General features: G+C 35.0%; 1 protein-coding gene across 2 annotated transcripts in view; it reads left to right on the top strand.

Moving 5' to 3' along the window:
- The window catches only part of CREB5 (cAMP responsive element binding protein 5), a 267,317-nt gene that overhangs the window by 140,535 nt on the left and 99,048 nt on the right, over positions 1–27,734 (top strand). The window contains exon 1 of one of the 2 annotated variants that reach the window (XM_081932229.1): positions 22,582–23,031. The exons of the other annotated variant lie outside the window; for it this stretch is intronic. Within the exon in view, the coding sequence (XP_081788355.1) occupies positions 22,985–23,031 (47 nt within the window). The 5' untranslated portion in view covers positions 22,582–22,984. Of the gene's footprint in view, positions 1–22,581; positions 23,032–27,734 lie in introns of those variants that run through there. 2 annotated transcript variants of the gene reach the window in all.

The raw sequence follows: 27,734 nt of genomic DNA, 5'->3' as shown, positions 1-27,734 counted from the left end.
AATTGGAGTGTGTTGCAATAGTCAAGATGGGAATGTATCTTGGTGATATTTCTATGGATCTGCAGTGTAATTAATTAATTAATTCCAAATTTGGCAGTATTATGTGCATATATGACTGCAGTGTCTATCAGAAATTTGTCCCATCTTTGTCAATCAAAGGAATTCAAGAAAGAATTGGTTTTGCTCCTATCTTCTTTTTCAAATAACAGTAATTTATATACACAACTAAGTCCCTGCATTTTCCAAGTAAATCATGCCTGGTGCTAATGTACATGAAAATAGATGAGATAGCATCAACTAGACAGCTACCTAAAGATTAGCCAGCTGGTTACCCAATGCTCCCAGGAGTGCATGGCTAAGTTTCTCAGACTCTGAACTGATTAGCACCAAAGGTAAAGTTGAGGCTGTATCAAGTCTCTAATTTAGATGAAAGAAGATTAGGAGAAGAACCCAACAGCTGTCCCACAACTGAGAATTACCGAGGCAGAGTTTCAGTACAAACCACTTGTTCAAAAAGACTTATATTCAGGAGCATGTACTGAAAAACAACTTCTTACCTTATTCTTTCTGTATGTATTTCTTGCCTCCACATTCCTGCACTCTTGTACAGGACATATATTATTTAAAGCAGTAAAAAGAAATTGAACATAATATCCCCAGTATGCTGCAACTTAATATGTGCACTTTGTTAAGGTTTTGAACTTTCATAGCAGAATTATTAATATTTATTACTTGGATCTGTGTTCTAAACAGGTGATAACAAAGAACATGCTGTTGTGATTTTGTGGTAATTTTGATATATTTTAAAGGGATAATGTAAAATTAGACTATTAGTATGACTATAGTATTAAGATATAAAGAAAAGGAATGTCCCATGAGGTTGAACAATGATGGAAGTTTTTCTTTTGCTAGAAATACCTTGTTAGATTCATATTATCATTTTCTTCCCATTATAACTCCTTTGTGTTCCTTGTATGTTCTAGCTAGACTATAAGACAATTTTTGAAATTACTGATTTTGTAAAGTGAAAAATATCCAGTTTGTGTTTCTTCTAATGATTTTAATTTCTGTTTTGATTACTGATTTTCTCAAGATTGTGACATATTAGGTGGTCTATATATTATTATAATCTAAGACACTTTTAACACATTTAAAATAATAGTGGGGCAGCAGATTAAAAATATCACAGTCCAACAAACTAAAAACATATATATTGCAAAAATAATATTTTGGTAAAGCAATGAAAGCTTATGTTAGCAGATATTACCAAGCAACTATTAAGGATAGAAATATTCTAAAAAAAAAAACCTGCAGAAAATCTAGCTAAAGTTTCTATTGACCACTAAAGAAGCAAATTAACTTCTTCTAAAGCCACCTAAGTGAATATGCTTGTCTTTAAAAACTCTTTACTGGAAAGGCGTTCCTTCTGATTTAAAGACTGATAATTAACTCCCTAAATCTCTGTACGGCATACACATTTCACAATTCCTTCTATTGGCAGTAGAGGTTATATTATGTTGTACTTCCCGAAAATATTCCAAGATTGGATCTGTAAATTCCTATCAGTTGCAATGGATGGAAAAATAAGATGTAAAATCAAACATATTGTTTTGCCCCACAAAAGAGAAGTAGTGCAAGTAGTGAATTCCTTTTCTATAATCTAAGGAACTAGCTGTTCAGTATATAATGAACACATATATACGAGTTTAATGTTAATCCTTATCTCAATTAAAATATAAAATGTAACTGATTGATGTATTTGCATAATTATATGATTAAGAATTCATCAATAAGCTCCTGCTTGAAAGATACCTTCTGCTTGTCTTAGATAGTTTTTCCAGGGGTATCTTTCAAGCATTTTCTATGGAAATTGGCTTCCATTCAGACTTCCTGTTTGTTCCTTAGACATGTGTATTTTGGTGGAGACATGGCAGAATTTCAGACAACTCATCCACATAGCTCACACTGCATATTTCACTTTTCATAGCATAGAGCACAGATTAACATGAAAATACACTGTATATTATTCAAAGATACTAACGAACTGGGAATTAAATTGTTGAAATGTTTCTTTCATAACTATCATGAGGATAAACCATAAATATTAAATACTAATAATTAAGATTATTGAACCAACTAATACTGATTTCAACATAACTTGTATGACATTCCGTTTAAACATGAAACTATGCAAAAACAGTATTTAGAAGACTTTAGTCAGTTCATTATTTAAAATCATTTAAATTTAATTGCTACAGACACTTAAAACTTAGCCATGTTTACTCACTTGCACAGTTCAGAAACTCTATTCTGAGTAAATGTGCAAAAAATTTCAATGTGAATATTTGCAATCTTTTTTTTATTCTAAAAGTTTAATGCCTAATTACAAAAATATGCTTAAATCGATGCTAAATAATGAGAGACAAAACAAAATGGATAGTTGACTTCAAAGAGTTTAAACAGTTCATATATTGATTAATTAGTTTTATTACCTTTTAGGACTTTTTTCTCTAAAAGTATGTTGCATTGCTTAGATTTCCCTGTTGCCTTTTTATCTACATATAAATCTCCTAATTGTTACATTATTAAACCTGTACATAGAAATAACATGTTCAGATGTATAAATTAGTATCAAATCAAGGTTTCTTGCTTCTATTATTTTAATTTTAAGGAATAAAATTAAATTAATTCCTTTAGAGATCCAGTAAATTTAAGACTGACACAGAACCACTTGTGTAATATTTTTTTTGTATAGGAGACAAATTTTTCCCATAGGGTGGAGAACATTATTTATCACTCCAAATGCAATTCTTTATGGGGATTACAGCCCTAACTGCTTTGTTTATCTTCTCTTTTTTGTTATGCTAGTTGTAATGTATTCAACATTGGGCTTGCTTCACAATGATCTGTAATGCTTACTTGCCTTAGCTCCATCAAATATCTTTGCCTCTATATGTTTTAAGACCTATAAACAAGGCTTAGATTCAACAGCACCATAATATATGACCTTGCTGGCAGGAGTCTATAATAGGAAATAAATTAGATTGAAAAGAAGAGGCAAATGATAGCTGCTTCCCTTGAAATAACAAGGAAAAACAGGCAGCTGTGACGGAAGCTGACATGTTGTACTAAGAGAGAAACACAATATAATAGGGAAATGTGATTCTTTGTTCAGATCCGTTTCCTATTAACATTTATAATGTTGTGCTTGTGCATGCCATTCTCTGAGGACAATTGGGTTGGCTTTAAGTGAATACCAGTGAATATATAAAATAGTTATATTCAAAAGAAAGGGAAGCCTAGCTCTTTATTTCATCAATCACAGAAGTAACGCAATAGAGTGCTGGCAAAAAATGGCTATGAGCACAATTTTCACGAGATGTGGGATTGGAGAAGTAGCATTGGCTTTTATAAAATGGAGGCCAACCAAATAAAAAAATGGGAAAAATTATTTAACAAGTTTTAATTTTACTTGTAGTAATTGTATTGTTTTACACATTTATTTAAAATGTATTCAATACAAATCGTTTTTCAATAAGATGTGTTTTGTGTGTTACTTTTATAAATGTATTTGGTCTTATGGAAATCTGCAAGCTAACTTGCAGAATTTGAAGATATTTGTATGCTGAAGCATTAATTAAAATGTTTTCATTGCTAACTTTTGTAACTAATTTTTTTCTTGGAGATTTCTTTGTACGCTCATTTTGTTGTTGTGAGTTCACATTCATAGTATCTTTTTCTAAAAAAATGTATGCCACTAAATAATTTGCATTATGAGAGTCAGGTAGATAAAAGTAATAAGAAGTAAAAGAATAGAATAAAATAATGTAAGGATATGATATAAACCTAGGCTTTATATTTTATTTATTGGTCTCATGAAACTATTCAATACATATTACCTTTCAAATGATTATTGTTAAATTGTTATTCTTGCCTTGCTCGGTCTTCCAGTCTTTTAATTTATTGAGAATTATGTCTGACAGGATTCACACATGCACAGAAACCAGTAATTTCTAAGTTTCCTAATATTTATGTGGTTACAACGTTTGAGCTTTGGAAAATAAATGAGCTGTAAGATACAAAATTCTGAATAATATAAAATGTTTGTAAAATACTTTAAAAAGCATTAAGAAATTGGTCAACGGAATTAGAGCATACTGTGCAAGTGGGAAAATGAGATACAATAGGTTTGGGGGACTTGGAAACATGTCAGGAATTTTAAAACTACCTTGTTATAATTAAATGACTTGTGGGGAAGCACTGGTTCTCCTTATAAAGTGCAGCAGAAAGCAAAATGCTGTGGTTGTTCTCTATATCTTTTTTAAATTGAAAAATAATGAAAGCCCCCATATGCCAAATCTAATCTAGTAAGGTAAGTTTCCCAATACTGAGCAGTAATTAGACATTCCTGGACATATTGATTTTCACAGATAACATGTCACCTATCCATCAGATACAACAAAATATAACAGGAGAAATAATTTGGGTGATAAAATATTCTCTGTAGATACTTTAGAATTCATATTACTAAGTATACTGAAAGAAAAGTATTATAGTCATTATAATTTTTAAAAAAATGTATCATTGTTAAGTATATGTAAATTCTTCAATAAAAGTACAATACAATATGTAAGACAATAAATGAAGCACCCTCCTTCCTATTATTACAACAGCTGTGTCTTTTGCCAGGCAAATGTGAAGCTTCTCTCAGCACAGCCATTTTGGATGTCTGGGTGGGTGGGAGAACAAAGTGGTAAAGATGTTTATGAAAGCAGCAGTGAATTATTATTAATGTAGCCTCTGAAGCTTCTTTACATACTGTAGGAAATATATTGGTTGGTTACAAAAAGGCTTTCGTGCATCTCTTCCACAGTCAACAAACCTAATTCATATTAACTCAAGTATTTTAACTCAGATATTTATACATGTTACCATCATCATACTTCCATTTTCATTTGACTATAATTGTTTAAACGTCCTTCATCATAAAATATACCAAGATTTAATACATATCCACATACTGGCATTTCATTTACTATTTCTTAAATCCTCCAATAACACTGAATCCTTATGTCCTATTCTAGCTAAACATCCATAATATTTAATAACTATGTTTTCTAATCCTCTTTTCCAAATCACAATTTACATCCAGTTTCCTTATGTTGTACCCATATCTATATATGCGTTGTTATCATTATCCGTCCTTTATTTAACTATATACTGTATCATAACATTTCCCCCCAATAATCAAGACTTAACTGTATCTAACTTAGTTCTTTTTTATTAACCTTTATATATAATCCAAAAGAATTTCTAATCTTCCTTTCATGGGTATCATTCAATATTCATATCCAATTATTACTTATCATAACACTACACATTGTATACATTATTATCATTATCAGTTATTTATTTAACTATATCTATTGTTTCTAAATTTCACTAAGTTTAACTAGTTTTAAATTATACTCTTCCATCTATCAACCTGTATCTTTCCAGTAGAAAAACAGTCTTATATCTTCTGCCATTTGTGGTATCAGTCCTCTATTCATCTCCTTAATCAACTTTGTATGGACTTCTCTTAGCAACTCTTTGCTTATAAAATCTCTCATGTAATTTTGATGCCCTTCTTCTGTTTCCTTAACCAGTTTATCTTTGATTGTCGATAGTGTTATCAATGATGTTGCTAATAAAATTTCTCTCTTTAAATCCATAAATTCTTTTGTTTTTTCTTCTTCTGTATCTTGCCATCTGGGGTAGATTTCCCCTCCAGTTAATTCCTCTTTCAGTATTCCACTCTTTCCATTTTCAGAGACAAACCAATCACCATAAATATTAACAAATTTAATTTCTTTATATTCATTTTCCTCTTCGATTTTAGGATTTTAACCACCACTTTTTCCACTTGATAAACATCTCCAACTTCTTCATCATATCTTACTGTTAGATGCTCTAAGGCTTCCAACTTCTTCTCTATCCTCTCATATGTGTTTGATAATTTCTGTTTTTCCGAGAATATCTTTTGCAGACTTAAAGTTTCTTTCTGCTGTTGAAATTTTGCCATTATCTCCAGCTAAAAAACACTGCTCTGGCTTGGAAAGTTTTAATAAGATTAAGCATAGATTCACAATAATGTTTTATTTTCACTTTTCTCTAGTTAAAGATATACTTCAAAGGGACATCTGTATGCTTTTCTTCTTATCACTCTCTATAAACAAGCAGTGAGACCTTGGAGTGCCAAGCCAGGATAATCAGTGAGAAAAGTAAGAGTGTTTCGTTTCCAATACATAAACCTCCAGCCTCCCAGTAGCAGTGTTATTGTTGCAATTTTCTTTGTTTCTTTTTGTTTCTTTTTTGTATTTCAAGTAAAAAAAAAAGTCTGATTCTTGAATGAGTTAGAAGAACACCCACAGTAATGAAAGAGGAGAATTTAACTCCATAGGTTACAAAGAATAATAAAAGAAAAAAATAGAGGAAGAAAACTTAATCCATTCGTTTTAAAAGGCTTGCATAAATTCCATCCATGAAAATAGCATTTAAAAAATAAGATAACCCACTGTCCAAACCCATTCCAAACTTAAAATCCGCTGCTTATTTCTTCTATTCTCCAATTTAAATTAATTTTAAGTTTTTTATAGGCAGTCTCTTTTAAAATGGTAAAAATTCCTCACCAGCTGGAAACACTTTCTCTTTCTGTATCTTTCCATTTTGGTGCCGCCCTGACTTCATCAGCCTAATGGCTGGATTTTTTGTCGCCGGCTTGAAGAACTTCTCTTGGATCGATCAGGGACTTTGTGATGTCCCTGAGATTAGCAAGACATATGCTTCCTGTTCACCATCTCTGCGGGACAGTTTAGGTCCGATTGGACCACCCAGCGGCAAAAATATCATCTGCGGTCTCAGAGCATGGAGACCGCACGTCCGTATTGTCGCGACGTTGGTGCCTCCACCGATTCCTTGGTTTTCTAGCTGGATTTTGTCTTTGGGGTTTCTTAAGATGTTGGCTATTTTTTGGTCAGTGTTGAAGGCTGTCTTGATATTGTGTTTGTGGAAAATTTTGTGGTGCCTTTGATATAAGGGAGGAGGGCACTGCAGTTGTCCTGTTCTGTGTCTTGGTTTTTGGGGGGAGTCTCCCTTTGGATTAGGTTGGTAATTGTTTTTCTTTGGAATCCATTGGAGATTAATACATTTGTGAGAGTGCATAATTCAGTTTTCAGATGGTCTTTGTTGGCTAGGCGTTTGGTTCTGGATATGAGGGTCTTGGCAACAGAGTTGATCTGTGCAGGGTGGTGATGGGATTGTGCGTTTAAGTAGCGGTTGGTGTGTGTTTTTTTTCCAGTAGATGATGTGCCTATGGAGCCATTGGGTTTTTTGTAGATTAGGACATCCAGAAAGGGAAGTTGGTTGTTTGCGTCTATTTCCATGGTGATTGTATTTTGGGGTATAGGCTGTTGAGATGTCTGAGGAAGTTGTCCAGTTTTTCTTTCCCGAGTGGCCAAATCACGAAAGTGTCATCAACATATCTAAGCCAGAGTTTGGGTTTGTGTTCAGATTTATCTAAGGCATTAGTTTCAAAATGTTCCATGTATAAGTTTGTGATGACGGGTGAGAGGGGTGATCCCATGGGTGCTCCTTCTATCTGTTTGTATCTTTGTCCATTATGGATGAAGTATGTGTTGGTTAGGTAGTGGTTGGTCAGGTCCAGGGTTTGTTTAGGGGGGTTGTGTTTGTTCTGGATAGCTGTCAAGGCTTCTTTTATAGGCACTTGAGTGAAGAAGGATATGACATTGAAGTTCACGAGTAGGTCACTGGGTTGTAGGTTTTGTTTCTTTATTGTTTCTATGAAGTGGAGTGAGTTTTGTACGTGTGAGGTGATGGATTCTGTGTAGGGTTGGAGTTGTTTGGCAAGGAATTTGGCAAGATTCTGTAGAGGTGAGCCTATGGAGGTGACTCTGGGTCTGAGTGGTGTTCCTTCTTTGTGTATCTTGGAGAGGCCATAGAGTTTGTTGGTGTGTGACCTCACATCCTATGTGACCTCACATTCCTACGCAACTGCCGAGACAAAAGCCTGATCCCCACATGCTTCCAACTAAAATTCCATTCAAAAACCTCAGCCACCGTAAGGATCCTGAAAACAACTGAATTAGCCCTAATCAGAAACAAACTCCACAGGAAAAGATTCCTACTAGACCAAACCAACTGAGATCTACTCACTCTTCACCTCAAACTCAGCAACAAAATCCACCCAGCACTCTGGGACAAATCCAAACAACTAGCCCTCTGGAGAGCCGAAACAGAAACCTCCTACAAAACAGACAAACACACCAACAAACTCCACAGACTAGAAAAACAACAGAAGCCCAACCCCCCCTCCACAGCAACTCATGAAATAAACAGTACACAACATATCAGACAGAACCCTCACCACAGCTGAAATCAATGTCCTTTCCAGAGGATTCAACTTTGCAGTTGCCCCTAAACGCACCCCCACTGAAGACATCATATGCGGAGTTGAAGCTACACTCACCAAAATCAACCCAGATGAAGCCAATAAAATCAGACTGCAGTCAGCAATGTTCTTTGCTCTAGTAATCCACCCAGAAGCAACTTACAGCAACAAGAAGAAATACCGTGTTTCCCTGAAAATATGACAGGGTCTTATATTTTTTTGACCCACAAAATATGGTCTTAGGCTTATTAAAGGGGAGGCTTATTATTTTTGGGTTGCCGGATGGCTGCTCCCTTGCAACTGGGTTCCCGAAGAGCCGGGCACAGCCTCAGGGTCGAATTGCTGTGTTGCGCTGTCGCAGCAGCAACACAGCAGCCATGAGGTGACCAAGCTTGCGAGCAGCCGCCCAGCAATCACCCTTTCCAGCTGGGTATAGTGCCATTGACCGACCTAGCAGTACCCGGAAGGCACCAAGCAACGCGAGCGCCTGTTCGCCACCATCCGCCTCTCGCGGCTCGGTGCCTTCGGAATGCCCCTAGGTGAGTGAATGGGGCTCTGCATGGCTGGAGAGGGCAGTTGCGCAGCGGCTTTTCTGCTCCCCACTCGCGCGAAGGACATCTCCGCTGCTGGCGCCGTCCGCTGTTTGAGGTTTTTTTTCAAAGCACGGAGGACGGATGCCACTCTGGAAGTACGCTCTATGGTTGTGGGCTGCAGATCGCCAAGACAACGTTTACATGGGAAAAGACCGAATACAATAAGACTAGCATGCCTACACCCATGAAAATCTACACACACACCCATACACACACACACATGTGAATTTGTGATTAGGAAAGTTGGACAGTAGATGGATTTTCTTTGCTGCTAATTTCTGGACAATTGCAAAGTTTGGTAGAAATAGAATACCACTGTTACCAATGAGATCCATTCATTCTTACAATAATACAATACAATACAATAGTAGAGTTGGAAGGGACCTTGGAGGTCTTCTAGTCCAACCCCCTGCCTAGGCAGGAAACCCTATACCGTTCCAGACAGATGGCTATCCAACATCTTCTTAAAGACTTCCAGTGTTGGGGCATTCACAACTTCTGGAGGCAAGCTGTTCCACTGATTAATTGTTCTAACTGTCAGGAAGTTTCTCCTCAGTTCTAAGTTGCTTCTCTCCTTGATTAGTTTCCACCCATTGCTTCTTGTTCTGTCCACAGGTGCCTTGGAGAATAGCTTGACTCCCTCTTCTTTGTGGCAACCCCTGAGACATTGGAACACTGCTATCATGTCTCCCCTAGTCCTTCTTTCTCTTAAGCTAGACATACCTAGTTCCTGCAACTGTTCTTCATATGTTTTAGTCTCCAGTCCCCTAATCATCTTTGTTGCTCTTCTCTGCACTCTTTCTAGAGTCTCCACATCTTTTTTACATCGTGGCGACCAGAACTGAATGCAGTATTCCAAGTGTGGCCTTACCAAGGCATTATAAAGTGGTATTAACACTTCACTTGATCTTGATTCTATCCCTCTGTTGATGCAGCCTAGAACTGTGTTGGCTTTTTTGGCAGCTGCTGCACACTGCTGGCTCATATTTAAATGGTTGTCCACTAGAACTCCAAGATCCCTCTCACAGTTACTACTATTGAGCACGGTACCACCTATACTGTACCTGTGCATTCCGTTTTTGTTGCCTAAATGTAGAACCTTACTCTTTTCACCATTGAATTTCATTTTATTAGATAGTGCCCAATGTTCAAGTTTGTCAAGATCCTTCTGTATCTTAAGCCTATCTTCTGGAGTGTTGGCTATTCCTGCCAGCTTGGTGTCATCTGCAAATTTGATGAGTTCCCCATTTATTCCCTCATCCAAATCATTGATGAAGATCTTAGGAACACTAGTAATGAAGTCAGTGTTGCTTCCCCTTCTGAGTGTCTCATTATCTCATTTTGCTTATGAGAATTATAGATAATATTCCAGGATGTTGTTGTGCATCTTATGAAGGACAAAGAAAAGGCTGAATTGATCAGACTGAGAAGGGAAGAACTCAGTCATGATATACTTGCTTTACAAATAACAGATAACATATAAAAGGACACTTGTATGATACCTATCCAAGATTTTGCAAGATTTCACCAGTTTTAACAAAACTTCAAAGCTTTACCTGGATATGATACAGGCTATAATGTGTGTGTGTTGGGGGTGGGGGATTTAGGTATTAACTCACAATAGGAAGCTTTTCATTTTAGACATATTGTGAGGGACCTAACTGAGATTATTTAGTGATGGTGTGTGTGTGTGTGTGTGTGTGTGTACATACACACTAATATATATATATACACACACACACACATACATACACATACATATACATACATACATACACACACACATACACCTGCTTATTTAAAAATAACATTTTTGCTATGAAGAATAGTCCTCAGTATTTCTTAGCATATACTGGATTTATTTTTTGCATTCATCATTCCATCCATCATATAACATCAATACAATAAATACAATACAAATTTGCAAATAATAAACATAGTCAGACTATGGAGCCAAACTGATACAGTGATCAAACTGATTTATGGCCTAGCAAATTGCATAAATATTCTTGAAGTTCAGCAGACACCTTTCCTTACAAATTCTTTACAAAGTATAGGAATTACGTTATGTATTTATTTATCATTTAGATTTATAAAGCCATCCATGTTTGATTTTTACTGAATATTCCTTATCCTAAATTTTCATATGGAGCTACTGCAAGTGTAGGCGTTTAAATGCATTTCAGACTTTGATTAAATTCTATATCTGTATATTTTTAAAAGTTTCCAATCCAGTTTTTGTTACATATAATGAGAATGTTCTATGGAGTTAACCTTCACTCCTTATGTTGGCTATTGGTTAGAAGACAATTGCAACACTGTTTAATTACTAAAAGTATTTCTTATTGTACCCCAGGATTTCTTTATTGGCCTCCCATGGAATTATTAAAGAGCCTGAGCCCTGTTTATTTTTAGAGACAAAAAAAAAATCTTAGCCTTGGGTTGGTATAGCTGTAAGACATATTAGTCACTGGGGATATTTAGTCATAAATCTCTGTGAATAACCATTAACATTTATTACACATCTTCAGAATATGTTGTTTCTCAAAGTATTTGGATCAGATTTGAGACAAAAAAGTGAAATAAAACATCTTTGTGGGAAACTGAATAAATTACTTTAAATAGTGTAGATTTCTTATTATTCAGTTTGGTCAGAAAAGAAAGGATAATATCTAGCAGAAACGTTTCTGCTCTAAAACTGGCAAAGTAGAATAGGAATAATAAAAAGATTTCATAAAGTTCTTGTTTTGCCTATATCTAGAATTTCCTATACACATATGGGTATATCCTTATCCTCTTTGTAATCTCACTGATGGATTAGACATAATATGTACAAAGTGGATATTCCTGAATCTGCGATATGAAATAGAGAGATCGGTAATTCTAGTAATTCCCAAGCTTGCCTTATGTTAATTTGTTAATTCAATTTGTTCCCAATGAAATGTAAAAAAAAATCTATGATTGTTAGAGCTATTCCAAAGACTTAGAAAAATTACCTGCTTGTTTTAGATTCACTTCCTTGTTTCCAAATGGCCAGTTTTCCATTTGCTTTCTCAAATATTAAAAAGCTGGGATGATTTCAACACAGGAGAAGTAGAAAAAGGCTTATAAAACAACACTTTTGCCTACCGGAAGACTGAAAATGGGAAAAAACAGCAAATGCTAATTCATAGATTCAGTAATTATGCAATACATCGTAGGTTTTTAAAAATTTATATAGAAGACATCATTGAAAGTGAGAGCCACAGCACATCTGGTTGCTATTTAAATGATAAATATTTTCACCTTCATTCTTAGTGACAAAATCTCTGCATTTGAGGAAATTAGACTAACATCATTTCAAAATAATTATAATTGTCAAGAAAGTTTTTATTTCTATTCTAACCTTGAAGAAAAAGGTTTATTTTTATTCTGACACAACTCTTTAATTCTTTATTTGAAGATCTGCTCTTCTATGCAATGTCATAAAAGTGGTTTGGATTACAAGAATCCAAACAATAAGCCTATAATAAAGAACTGCTGGCATCTTGTGGTAACTATTTGAATGAACTTTTAAATAATGACTTTAATTATTGATAGTAGTTATTTGTTAGCACTTTCCTTCAGATCATTATAGGATTTTAAGTGAACAGTTATTCCCTGATTTTCAACCTGATTTTTATAGCTAGAGTAATCATCTGTGCAATAAGCTGCATAGTAGGACCACTATCTAAAGCATGTCTGGGCTTCCTGATCTGGAATCAACTACCATGAGTTGTTGCAAGTGATTAGAGGTAGACCAAAAATTGCATAGTTCTTGTTACTCATTTCTAGTCAAGAGAATCTGTTCCTGAAGCACCATTTTGTAGAAATACAAATTCTCCTTTCTGGAATGGGAACAAATCTATATGTTGGTATGGTTTGGCCCTTTTTGGCAGCAGTCTGAAATCAGATCATAGTAAAAAAAATTAAGGTTTATCCCCAAAACATACTTATTTACTTGCCTACTAATTTATATATTTAATTAATCAATTTATTTATTTGCTGCCCATCTTGTAATGATATGAGCTCAAACGTTTTGAGATACATCTCCGTCAAATATCAGCTGTATTTGTGTGACAAAATGAAGCCTCTTGATTATTCTTTTTTTTTAATCACACTGTCAATGGTGTTCAAAGAGAATTAGGCATAAGATAAGAGCCAAGGTGCAGTGGTTAGAAGGCAGTACTGCAGGCTAACTCACTGCTCACTCCAGGAGTTCGATTCTGAGCTGCTTAAAGTTGACTCAGCCTTCCATTCTTCTGAGGTCGGTAAAATGAGGATCCACATCGTTGGGGGCAATATACTGACTCTGTAGTCCTCTTAGACAAGTACTGTAAATTACTATGAAGTGGTATATAAGTCTAAATGCTATTGCTATTATTTTTTGGTTAACTAAAAGGAAGAACTTCTTGGATTTTTAGTTCTGTTATTCTGTTGGATTCAACTGTGCATGTTAGACCTGAATTTTTTACTATACACTTTAAAGTATATAAGGCCACACAAGTTAAAGAAAGCAAGTTGCATGCTTACTATCTATTACATCTTGTATATGCAGAATGGGTTTTGTATTTCATGAGATCACTTTAAAAAGCAGCTTCTTATGCTACACCGCAATTCCTTTGAATTTTCCTCTCCTTTCGTTGTTGAACACATGGAACTATTTTCCCATTTTGGATGCCATCCAAAGCACCCAGGTTTTTTTTTTTTTAAAAAAAGTAATTAAGGTAACATATTTAACTTACCTACTGCAACCCTCTAAGAGAGGTTTTGATATAGTGTGATTGTAGCCATGGCTCTCCTTCAGAAAAGTTACTATGCATATTTATTCTCTATTTCAAGCCTGCAGGGCGGGACAGCAAATGGAAAAATTCATCCTTTGAAATAAATTATTCATTATTTATTAATATAAATATAAATTCTTACACCCAAAAGATAATTTTCTTTTTGATGTGTTAAAAATATTTTATACTTTTATTTTTCTTATATTTTTGTATCTTTTCTATGAAAGAATTGGTCTTTCTATGTAACACTGAACAGATAATTCTGTTATCACAGGGGAATTCTTCCACATTCAGTCAGAAATTTAATAATCTTTCTTCCCTAACAAAGTGTAGTATAACGAAAAGACGAGCTATTTTTGCACAGATAATTGCTGATGGAAAATCATCATACTCAACTTCTAATGATTGTACAGTCAGGTACTAAATTGTCTTCACAGCCAAAGATGCAAAACAAACCAATCTGACAGCATGAGCAAAATTAAATTAATCCAAGCAAAGATAGAAGGTAGGTTAAAGTCAACTAAACTTTAAAAATAATCAATCAAATTATAGTTAGGATTAATGTCCTTTTCCAGCATGCCTCCAAGCTTGCCAAGCATAGATTTTTGGCATATCGCCAAATGTAGTGAATCAAAATACAAGTGGCCTTCTAACAATGCCTGATGCAGTCTCAAGAGACTTTTTCTCTGGAACCAAGAACAAGTTTATTTATTTATTTATTTTTCACATTTTTGAACCGCCCAACTTATCCTTGCTGATCTTGATAGCCACTAGAGGATTATATAGTCTGAAACTGCTGCAACGTTAGATAAAACCAAATGTTTGCCTTGTGTGAGCATAAGATTAAAATGAAGGAATCCTGTTGTTTAGTGAAAACAGTTTCCTTGGGAACCCTGGAATCATTTTACCATGCTGCATGATGTAATTAACTGAGTCCAACATTTACTGTAAGGGAACCATATGTGTATACATTAAAAAATTAATTGCCCAATTCCAAACATATCCTTAAAAATTATGAACTCAATGGGACTTACTCTCCAGTTAAAATGCTTTGGATTTAGAGTAATGCTTTCATTTTTATCCTAATTAAGACCCTGTGAAAGCAGAGCTAGGATGATTCAGAAATCTTGGTTTGGAAAAGAGGGGGGCTGAAGAAGTCTGCTTGTGGGAATACAGCCAAATACATAAAATTATGAATTGGCTGGAAAAAGTGAGTAGGGAATACTTACATAGCCATTTAGATAATACATAAAATATGAAAAGGGCACCACATGAAAATTATGCATAACAGGTTTCAAACAAACAGAAAGACTTGTTTCTGCACATAGACAATCTGTTGCCCTTTGAAAGCTGAAGACTAATCAGCCAAGATAAATAGGAATTTAAGAAAGGCTTCGGTAGGAAAGGAGTACCAAGAGTTACTAAAAATAATTTTCCAACTTTCTCTTTTTCTGAAATATAAGCTTCAGTCTTAGACTGACTTTATTTGAAGGAAGCTAATCCAAGCCTGAAACAAATTGCTTATGAATAATTAAGTTTCAACACTGGAATTATGAGTTAGCAAAGTCATACGAAAATGAAATAAGGTGCAAAAAGTGAAAGTAAAACATGTAGGATATATGAATACAATTATTTTATAGCTGTGATGGTCTGTTGTATAGTACAAACGTATAATGTGATACAGTATCAACATTTTCAAATACCATTATATTATTCTGTTCCCCTTACAGAAGTACAGTATGTATTAGAGAAAAAGGAAAAGAGAAAATAAAAAAAAATCACCAAATTTCATTGACTAAAATTTTAATACAGAGGTTGAGATTTTATATTCATCTTTTAAAACTCCAGTGAACATATACCTACTATAGAGAGACAAATTGATTTGATAGTTAAGGCATCAGGGGAAATCAGGACAATGTAACTTTAAGCCCAAACAAGCTAGCTGCGTGACTTTGGGCCAGTGAAACAGGGGAATTTTATTATTATGGGGAGAATAGGAGCAAGAAGATGTGTTGGATATATTTACTGCTTTGTATTATTTGTAGAGATAACAAAGGCAGCAAATAAATAAATAAATAAATAAATAAATAAATAAATAAATAAATAAATAAATAAATAAATAAATAAATAAATAAATAAATAAATAAATAAATAAATAAATAAATAAATAAATAAATAATAAATAGCAGGGTTTACAGCTGTAATTTAAAAATCTACAGTACATTGTTCAAAAATAGTAATACAATGCAGAAGACTTAATTTGAGTGTCAGTGGCCATTGCAGTTTTAAGGTTACTTCACTTGAGCGTATAGGAAAAAAGAAGACAGATTTTTCACCCAATTTCCTATGGGCAAATGTCAATACTAAAATGACAAAAAAGGTTTTTGCATTCCAGCTAACACTAATTGATGTTGACAATCTCACTTGAAATGTAATACAAAAGAAGCTGAGTAAATCTCAGAGAGGAGGGAGATGTTTCTTCAGTTCATGATTAGGATAAGGTATGGAATTTCACCATTTTCATATATCAGGGAAGATGGAAACCATGCCTTTACTGAATAGTTCAGTCCCACTGGACCATTACAAAGTATTGAAAACTGATTACTCATTAATTTTCAACTGGAACTGGTCCATTCCATTTTTGTGTACATGATAAAGAACATTACATGAATTGAAGCCATTTTGTTTTAGACTATGCAACTATGACAGGCTTTGATTCTGATCAGAATGGTGGAATTGATGGAGAACAGGACAAAAGGTTGGTAATCTTTTCCTCATGTCATTTTGCTGGTCAAATACAGTCTTCTCTATCAGCCTTCTGCAATTGTGGGATGCTTTTTTTCTACTGAAAAATATAGTTATCTATATTGACTCTATATATAGTTTCTGCTCAAATGTTGATAGCAGCAAAGATAAGCAACTGAATCTGAAAAACAGCATCCTAATGAATATCATCCAGATGTGATGCAAATTTGAGCATAGTTTTTAAAATTTGGAGTTCTAGCCACAATATCTGTATTATGGTCCAGAGCTCTATTTTTTTTCTGCCTTACAGGACTCAATCATCCATAATCCCAACACTCTTTCTTTCCTTTCCCCCCCCCCCCCCCATAAGTTTGGCATTCCACTTCACACTGAGACATTTTCTATCTTTACCACTCTTTAGTCTTCGGATAAAAAATTCTCTTTGGTTCTGTCCACTAAAAATAATAGGACACCCAGGTAGAACTGAGCATTGAATATCTCCACATGATTTTTTGCAGTGATCTGTGACTGAAGGAGTTCACTGAAAGCAATTTGCAGAGAAGTCCTTAAGAAACCATCTGCATGGTTATTTTAAATTAAAAAAAGGAAAAGATGCCACTTTAAAAAGAGTTTTTTAAAAAAATGATACGCTTATTAAGTCTTTGTGCATGTGATAGTAATTAAAGCTTATTTAACCCTGAATTTTTCTGGCCTTCACGATTCCATAGGGAATAAAGGGATTTGGGGTTGAAAAGAAAAAAAATGTCTGGTGGAAAGGGAAATGTTCTTCAATAGCAATAATTATTTTGGAATTATTTAGCCCATTTATTATTGAGAAATACAGATTTTTTTAAAAAAAAAATGTACATACAGTTTAATGGTTTTTTTAAAAGAACACCTTATTTCCTAAAAACCTAAGATGATTTTACACTGTTCTAATCAATGAAATTGACACCAAGTTAAAAACCATAGGTCAGTTTGTCAATTGAAGCTGTAGGGTATCTATTGCACTCACCACTGGAATACTTGGAAGTGTTGGGCACATGACCTTAATCTTAAGAATATTTGCTTGTATATAATTCCCACTTACTTCTAAACAGCTTACTTTACTGAGAATGTAATATTCACAAGCGTTTGGGTAGACAGGTGTGTAAAAGTGTTTTTAATTAAAGATTGAGGCACAACTATGTATTTCATGTTACTAGGGTTTTAAATATTTCAGATGTTACTCATGAGTTAGCATCAGCTGATCCTGCCAAATAGTCCTAGAGTGATGTGATTTCAAAACATAGATATTTTGGTTGCGTACGCAGACACTCAGTTTGCAGCCAGAGCTCTGGAACTGTAACTGTGCTTACATCAGACAGCTGTGAGGTTTGCCCACCCTTTCCCTGAGGAAGATATAGGCTGAAGGGAGGAGCAGTAAACATTCCTTAGCAAGTCAACTGTGACTGTGGGCATTGCTCTGAGATGGAGACTTTTAGAATTAAATATCTTTTTCTTCCCATCCCACAGTTCCTTTCACATTTATCTGGATATTAAACATGTGAAGATTTCCAGTGTCTGAAGGAAATAATAGAATGAGCAAAATTAATATGCATGTGAAAAGATGCATATTTGGTATTATATTTGAGGGGAAATTCTTCTGGACTACAGGAAATTATTAATCATTGACAGATCACAGGAAGGAAAATGGGAAAACGGTGCTTCCTGTAACAGAGGAAAGATTAACAGTCTTAGAAAATACCTGAACTGGAAATAACTTTTTCATGCTCTGAGACCAGTGTCAATTTCATTTTTGTCCTTTTAAGCATTTAACTTAGGACTGAAAAACACTTCCTGGTTTACTGATGGCGACTATATTTTGAATTAAATCAGTTTGCTACTATACTCCTGAAGAACCTAGTATGATTGAACTGAAAGTATCTGTATTATTTTAGTTTTTTCAAAAAAATATCACATGTAGCAGTCAAACCTTTTATTAAATTTTTATTAATTTTGTGAAACATAATTCCAATACAAGTTGGAACACACTGATTTTGATATTTGTCTGAGTGAGCAACATTCCATTCAAAAGTCCTTTGATTCTGAAAGAGTTCTGTAATATAAGACAATATTTCTAAATACTAGTTAGTACAAGCCCAGTCACATATATTTTGTACAGAGGCATCACTTAGAAAACTTAGGGACCTGACATGCTTTGTTCAATATCTCTGATAATATTGTATCGCACTAGACCAAACAAAAAATACTATCAGTGAGGTGTAATATACATAGTCCTCAACTTGCAATCACAATTGAACCCCAAATTTCTGTTGCTAAGTGAGAAATTTGTTAAGTGACTTTTGCCTCATTTTATGACCTGTCTTGCCACAGTTGTTTAATGAATCACTGCAGTTGCTAAGTGTAACTGGCTTCCCCATTGCTTGTCAGAAGGTTGCAAAAAGTGATCACACGATTCCAGGACACTGCAACTGTCATAAATATGAATCAGTTGCCAAGCATCTGAATTTTGATCATTTGGCCAAGGGGATGCTGTAATGGTTGTAAATGTGAAAAATGGTCGTGAGTCACTTTTTTCAGTGATGTTGTAACTTCGAACAGTCACTAAGCAAGCTGTTGTAAGTTGAGGAACACCTGTAGTTTAAGCTGCTGTGCTAAGGCCAGGAAACAAAGGTTCCTGCCTGTCCTCTAACACAAGCTGATTTGGACTCTCTCTGTTCAAACCGGGGTTCTAATTGTAGTGGTGGGTAATATTAATGCCTCCCTGATTTCCTAGGAGAAAAGTGGATGACTAACAAATATACCCATTTTGATAATATGTATAGGGTTTCCTGGGCAAGGCACACACAAACACAAACACACACACACGCGCACACACACACACACACACACACAAAGGGGGGGGGGGGAAATGATGCTAAGTTGTTTCCAGAGTTATATCTTAGAAATACAACTAATACTTCATGAGAGATTTTAACTGAAAAAAGTACATATGAAAGAAATGGAAGTATATTTCCAGTATTATTCAATTCTAGGCAGCATTCCTGGTTACATCTGGAGCTTCTAGCAGATTAAAACTAAGTTAAATTATCATCAGTCATCTAATGATGAAAGATATTCCCAAACAGGAATCACATTTCTGGACTTAAGAGCTGAAAAAGTGGCTCATTTTTCTCAACTTCTTAACGTTTTTTCTGTTATGGCTAACAGGGAGAAACTAAGAGGAAAATCTACCTAAGGGTGTATGCAATTATTTAAAGCAGTTCTTGTGCACCCAAATCTGATATTTTTTAGTATAGGTGTGTGCTCCTTGCAATGCCATGTTGTACAACAATTGCAGTTTTATATCTTCAAGAAAAACAACAACATTAGCATTAAAAAAACAGAAAGGCCTATTTCCAGAAAAATTAAGAAGTATGTGGCTGAAGGTGTGATTTTTGGTACTAATATAAAAACATTGCAGACATCTCCCTATAGGTGCATGACTTATGAAGTTTTCCATTTTAAAAGTTTGGTTTGGTTCTGTTTATATATATATATACTCTAGATATTCTACCTACCTTAGAAAATTGTTAGAAACATATTTCCCAAGTTTCAGTTATTTATAAATTAATATGCTTCCCTTAAAAAGAATTACAAGCTTGCTGGCAAAGAGAAAAACATTTCTAAATTGTGGAAATAGTCTGCAATGCCTGGAAATAAAAGAAAGCTTTAGAGTGATTAAACATATTTTTATTAAGTTACAGAAAATGAAAAATCAATAACTAGTCACTGGGACAAAAATGAGTTATGTAGACCAGTGACACAGTGAACCAAACTTTATAACATCTACATATGATATTGTCAAGTTGCTGGCTTTAGTGGCGCCAGAAATAATTATAGCTGATCACCTCTTATGCACAATATTTTCACTTGATGAATCTGTCATATTCCAATATAATATATTATTGACATCAATCTAGTTTAGTAGATAGAGCTAAATAATAGGTTATTTAATTTCTTGTTCTTATAGTTGATTATCTATGGAGATAACTAAAATTCATAACTGGAAATTAGCCATTTGAGATAATAAAAATTACAACAAAGACATATTCTAGAAATTCTGTTCCTGTCAACCAAAAAGGAAAAAAAAACTTATTTGTTTTAGGAATATGTTTTCAGTGATGTATTTTTGAAAACTACCATTTGCACAATTATAGCCCTTTATAAAATGTACGGTATTTATATCCTACCTTTATTATTTTTACAAATAACTCAAGGCTGCAACATATCCAATATATCTTCCTCCTCCTATTTTCCTCACAACCCTGTGAGGCAGGTTGGGCCGAGAGAACACGATTGGCCCAAGATTATCCAGCTGGCTTTCATAGCTAAGGCAGGGCTTGAGTTGACAGTTTTAGCATGGTGATCTAACCATTAGACCAAATTGGCTCTTTTAAAAGACAGATCCCCCCCCCCCAATATATGCTACATTCTTCCTTAGGTTTTCTCATCTGTTACAACTCCTTTGCCAGGGTTAATTTTGGATAAATGTGATTTTTTTTAAAAAAAGTTTTAATTTTTTCTTCCCACTTCAATTTTTAAAACTGTCTTCACATTGCTATTGTAAAAAAATGAACTAAAATCCTGGTCTTTCTGTCCAAACCTCCTCCTGTTAAATATCATTGGATATATGCACATGCAATTGTACGCATAAATTAATAGGGACTGGGATATTTTTTTAATGGTTTCAGACATCCAGAAGAAAAAAATCTTAATTGTTGCAGATAATTACATAAGTACTGTTCTAGCTGACATAGCAATTACCCACCATATTTATTTGGGAACAGGGTACATATTTTTTTAAGACCAAGAGTTACATTTGGATTAAGTGCTTTATACCACATTCCATAAATGCAGACAAAGCCTGGGCAAAGAATGTAATTTATCTTTAATTCAAGGTTATAATTTGGGGTCAACATCTGAAGGGTCTTGAACCAACAGTGAAGGCTTTGGAGAAATGGATGCAACACGTAAGTTGCCAAATCAGGGCAAATGGATTATTGTCAAAATGTCCACCCAGTTTACTTGTTTTTGTCAAGTGAAATGGAGTGGGAAAGACTAGGAAAGCAGTGCTTATAATGGGTAGATGCAAGCAAAAGAAGGCAGAAACACACCTTTGCTTATCAAGCCACTTTTGAGTGCAATGTGCAGCATAAATAATATTGTCAGACAATTATGAAAAAGGATTTGAGGAAACATCTGTTTTTTGGCAACTGTGGTGCTGCTGGATAATTTTAGATCAGAACGTAAATTGTCTCATTGGACGGAAGTCACATTTTATAGAGCAATAGAATGTGGTAATAATTATTTATTTGTTTAAAAAATGTATTTATAATAGGAAGAAAATGAACTTTGTTAGCTATATTCCTGGGTTGCCCTCCCACAATTAAAAAAAGGAAAGGAAAGGAAAGCTATCCCCAATTCCTCTACAGCAGACCATTTGTATGTTTGCCCAGATGGCACCAAAATTAAACTAGAGAAGAAAGGTAGCTCCCCTCTCCTCCTCTTTCTTAGGCTATGGATTTTGCCCTGAGGTCCAGCTGCGCCAGTTAATAACCAGTGGATAGTGGGGGCGTGGGGGGAGGGAGACACCCGGAGTATCGCAAGTAAAGATGCTACTGTCAGAAACAGCCCTTTTACAAGAGAGTTGTATCCTGCAGGCTCCCTTTCTTCTCCAGAAAGTCTCTCCATTATTTAAGGAAGTGGAGAACTCCGTTCACTTTTAAGGCAAGGTAGAAGACTCGACGCAGACTTGTCCCGTTCGTTTCCCCATCAAGCCCAACATATTTCACATAGTTCTGCCCTCGTGTTACTGCTTGTTTCGCTCCGTCTTCCTTTTCTCAACCTCCCACTCCGCGCGCCCTTTTCTCTGCTGAGGTCCGAATGCGTGCGTCTGAAGGAGCGGTGCACCTTTCCACGGGGGGGGGGGGTTATGTATTTGTGATGGCCCCCATGCTGGGGGTTTACTTCTGATCTCCTACATGCAGCTGCTGTGGCCGTTCTGAGGCGGCACTGTTTCTTTTTCTGTTTACTCGTATCCAATGGCAATTGCACCATCGAAGTCTCTGTGTGTCTGGAACTTCGCCTGGGGCTGTTTTGGTTACATTGAAGATTTTTTTTTATATGTGTGTGTGTGTATGTGTGTGTGTTTGTTTCGGCTGTGCCAGATTTAAATGGTGACTTCACTAACACCGAGCTAAAAAGGAGGAGGGAGGCAGCGTACGGAGCAGAGAGAGCGGGCCAGAACCATTACATCATCATTTGGACTGGAATCAAATGGGAAGGATATGACTCACTCGGGCTAGTTAAGCTTTGGCTCAGGTTCTACGTACACTCACTCCAGTGCTCTCATGTTCTGCACCTCAGCAGGGAATTCAGACCCAGTGATGTCCATGAGGTTTGTTTTTAATTTTCCTCTTCTCCTTGCTCTCTACGACTCACCCTGCTACTATCACTTCTGTTCCCCTATGTCTCCAATGTAATACGTTTCCTCTTTGAAGAGGACCTCTCGCCTTTCCTCTCTCGCCCTCTTTCTGCTCTTGGAATTTGTTTGGGATTATGCTAAACACGTAAAAGACTCTCTGGCCACGACCGGACGAGGCTTAGTAAACTTTGCGACAGAAGTTTCTGTGCCGTTCCCTCTTTCGTCCCTAATCGGAGGAGACAGGGAGAGAGTTAAACTGCAGGGACCAATCATTGGGATGATGATGTAATGGTGGAGCTGCAGGGTAGTTAAGTAATGTGAGATGTAGGGGGTCAGGGTTGCAAAGCATTTACCTGCTCTCAAGGGGGTTTAAGTTTATTATCAGTTGCAGCGACTGCAACTGGCTTCAGACAGCAGCCTCTAATTATTTACAGGCTCTCCTTTTTAATCTTTTATTATTCGATGTAAAACTATCGTGGAGTGTTTTTCTTTTCTCTCCATATCCTTTTTATATTTTTTTAAAGATCCCAACCTGATATTATCACAGCTGCAAATTATTTTCTGCTAGGTTTTTACACACACTCTCACTCACTCTTTCAGAAAAGTAAGAAGAGACTGTTCTTGAAATGCCACTGGTCAATTTGAGATCGGTTAACTGCTGTCTAGTAGAGTAAAAGGTTTCACATTCTCTAAGAGATAAATCATTTAGGAATGTGATTTGTGTAGCATATCCCAAAGGTGCCACTCAGGGTTTTAAGCGAATACTTGGCCAGTCTAGTACTGAAAGTCCTGCAAGCTTTGCAACCAAAGCTTATTTGTGTCAGTGGGACAACTTAAGATTGCTGTGATTTCAAGGCACTGAATCCTTTACACATGTTTTCTTTTGCCTGAAGAATAAAAAGAAACAAGTAAATAAAACAAAAAAATAAAATCTTGTTCAAATAAAATACTTAAGCATTTAATTCTTAGAGTTAGGCAGGAATATATAATGTACCAGAGTCATTGAATAAGGCTTCTAATACAAATTATATCCATTGGTTTTCAATAGATTGATTAGATTTCTTTTTGAAATTATTATTTTATAATATAATAAGATTACTCTTTTCCCTATGTTTGGCTCTGTAACAGCCACCATGAATAAACATAATTAAGATATTCCTTGAAGGAGTCTAGATGTGACCCAGTAGTCAAACTATACCAGTGGTGGGTTTCCATTTTTTTTACTACTGGTTCGTATGTGTGCAACACTTCTGTGCAGAAACATCTGGGCGGGTGGACAGAGCCTCCTGCCGCCTTCACTACTAGTTCGCCCGATCTGGGCCAAACTTGGAGCAACCCACTTCTGCTCTATACAGTTCAAACTGCACTTGAATTGAGCCTCTATGGGGCTCACTAGATTCATATGTGCTGAATCAGCATCACTAATGCTGAAAAAACAATACTTCCTTGGAAGTATTTTAAGTCAAATGGTTAACAATAAATATCAATTTTGGTGTCAATATTTTATAAATGAAATGTATGCAGGCTAGAAACTATTTGATTGTTACACTTTTAGAATGCTAATAAGATCTGCTTGTATATCACATTTCACGGGCAGGTTATGACAGATTGAGTAAATAGACTTGTTCACAATCAGCTCTTTGCCCTTCCTCATATCCAAATTCAGACTTCCTAATGGCAGAGAGGGCAGTTGGGCTTACCACTAGCTACCCTTATTGCTACTTCTGTGTTTTTCCAATCATTCAATATAGTGGCAGGGCAAGCATTGCAGGTAAAAAAAAAAGTTAAGATGAAACATCCAGCACAAATTTGAAAATGGTCACAGCTTTAATTGCATCATATAGATCACAAACTTTAAAAAAAACATTATGCAGTAATAAGGAAAAGAATGCATTACCTTTTTTCAGAGACAGTAGGATCATGGGGAATATTTCAGTAAATAGGAGCAGCAGTAGTGTTAGAGAGGAGAAGAATAAGAGTGCATTAAAATAATACTTGTACCCAACAAGTTGGGTTGATACATATTTAAACACAACTTATTGGGTAAGTCATAAGTAACTGAAGTAACAACAATGTGCTGTGCCATAAACTGTGATTTATAGATGACAGTGGCTAGATTTGTGCAGCATGCTGGGTCAATGATAAACATCTTACCACTTAGTGGAATTTCTGAACACAATCATTATTGACTGTATTACCAGTTCTTTTTGTGTGACAATCTTCAATAATCCTGCTTCAAATACCAACTAGAAATAGGTAAAGGTGACCCTTCTCTCTTATACGGCTATTGCTTTCACTTTTAGAGCTGACTACAGTTGAGTGTCCATTATGTCTTGTATCATAAATAGAATTAATTCCACCAACTTTGCCACTAATATTTGTTGAGAGCACCCATAGTTAGTTTCAATTCTGAAAGGCAAAGTTAAACATGTTCATATGTCAAGAATGTGCATAATCTTGGGTATGTGCTTGACTGTTAATGCAAATTGACTGTTGTATCAATGAAACTTGAACTGAACTGATCTGTTTAATTAGTTACTGACTGATTAGTTACTTTCTGAACAGATATTAATCTGTTGAATGGGCAGGTAGAAGGCAGTGGCCATGATATGTTATCCCAAAGGAATTTTTGCATGAAAGGAATCAATAAAAAGATTGCTTTCAGAGTTATCACTGTCACCTTGTTATATCAGAAATGAGAAAAGACTACAGTTATCTTTTGCTGTTGTTATAAGTTTTGGTGTTTTTGTAAGACACAGCACTTCCTAAGATTTTCTGTTAACAAAGAATCTAACACTGTTGGTAAAATTTTTCAAATCGCTAGGCTGCATTCTGGACTGTTCCTGTAAATAAAATAATCATAGGATGGCTTTCACATCAAAACCTGACAGTCACGGACTGAATTCAGATGTACTAGATTTTAATTTCCAAACTGTATGTTGCCCTTGGGATTATAAAACTAGAATTTATACATCTAAAGTTTTATCTAATCTCACCTTCTAAAAATGATGTGCTTGTATTTTGTTCAATTTATTTCCCTTTTATTTTAAGTCACATTTAAACAATAGAAGATCTGATAATAGGGAAGAAAACTTGCAAAAAGCATATACTAAACTATCAAGTTGAAGTCTGTTGGAAAGGATTGCCTCCAGAGTAAGCATTTCTCCAGAGGATTTTAATGTGGAAATTTCCTGAAATATGATTGAGATATGATTGACATCAGGCAAAATAATGAATAAAGAAGATTACATAATAAAATGAGTGCACAAGATCAAAAAAATTGCAAGATTATCTTTGGAACAGCTATTGGTTACTGTTATAGACATAACAAGCTTTTTTCCATGTGGTCTTCAGATATCAAGCTTGATTTATAGCACCTATTCATTTTATATCTTGGTTTTCAATTATAGAATCCTCAAGATGAGTAGCAACAACATAAAATCTAGTTTCTTGGTAGCAATTTAAAAAAATGGAAGTTGACAGAAATTGAATTTTAATGAAATTTGCTCATTGTAAAGATTAGGAGTAATATATTAGTAATATCAATGATGCTCAAAGTGCAAAATGAAATATATGAAGATATATTTCTATTATATTCACTTTTTATTATGTAATTACATTCATATTTTACATAACCCTTATATAAGCCTGCTATACTGCTACTATCTAATATTATGAACGCATAGACACTAATTACACTGCTTGTTATCTAGTGCTGCTTAAAACTATGTGAACTTTTAAAAATTTTCAACATTCCTGTATACAGTAAATTCATACTTAAATGTGATGTATTCTTCCCTCAAATCCTAAATCTAGATAAGGATAATCCAATTAAACACATGAGTCAAAAACATATTTTTTCTTTTACTTACTGAGGAAAATGACCCCAATCGACATATTAGTGTGTGGCAAAAGTACTTGAACCTTTGCTTTCAGTAATTGGTGTACCTCTCTTGAACAGTAATATTTGTAGCTAAATGTTTCCAATGATTGTTTACCAGTCCTGCCCATTGGCTAGGAGGAATTGTAGCCCATTCCTTTTTACAGAATAGCTTCAATTAAGGGTTGCTTTTAGATACATGAACATGAACTGCCTGCCTGCTTCTGATCCTTCCACATTTCTATAGGATTAAGGTCATTAAGAATTAAGAACTTTGACTTGGCCATTCCAAAAACATTAACTTTTTTCTGCTTTAATTATTCCCTATTAACATTTTTATTGAGTTATAAGATAAGATACAAAATAGAAAAGAAAATAGGAAACCAATGACGAGGAAGGGAGGGAAGAAAAGTGAGGAAAGATTAAGAAAAAGACAAAGAAGCATTGACTTCCAACTCTGTTGCAGTAAAATAAGGCATTAACATCAAATCACAATTTTTCGTTTTTTTATAATAATATAAACAAGCCATTTCTATAAAGGTCTATCAGTCGGATCAGTAAAACCCAAAATCAAAGTTTCATTATTTTCCACTTTAAGAACAAAGTTCAGAAGCTGTCTCCATGTGAAAACAAAAGCATTTATATTCCTTTGTTAAATCAAAATAGTCAATTTTGTAATTTCAGTCAACTTCATCAGTTTCTGCAACCATTCGTCCATGGTAGGAATCGAAGTGTTCTTCCATTGTTGTGCATAAAATAATCTTGCTGCAGTCAACATAAATAATGACAAACTTCT

The sequence above is a fragment of the Natrix helvetica genome (assembly GCF_964273705.1).
Source record: "Natrix helvetica genome assembly, chromosome: Z".
Taxonomy (NCBI): domain Eukaryota; kingdom Metazoa; phylum Chordata; class Lepidosauria; order Squamata; family Natricidae; genus Natrix; species Natrix helvetica.
Note: the sequence above shows the minus strand (reverse complement) of the source record. Positions and strands in the feature narration are given on the sequence as shown.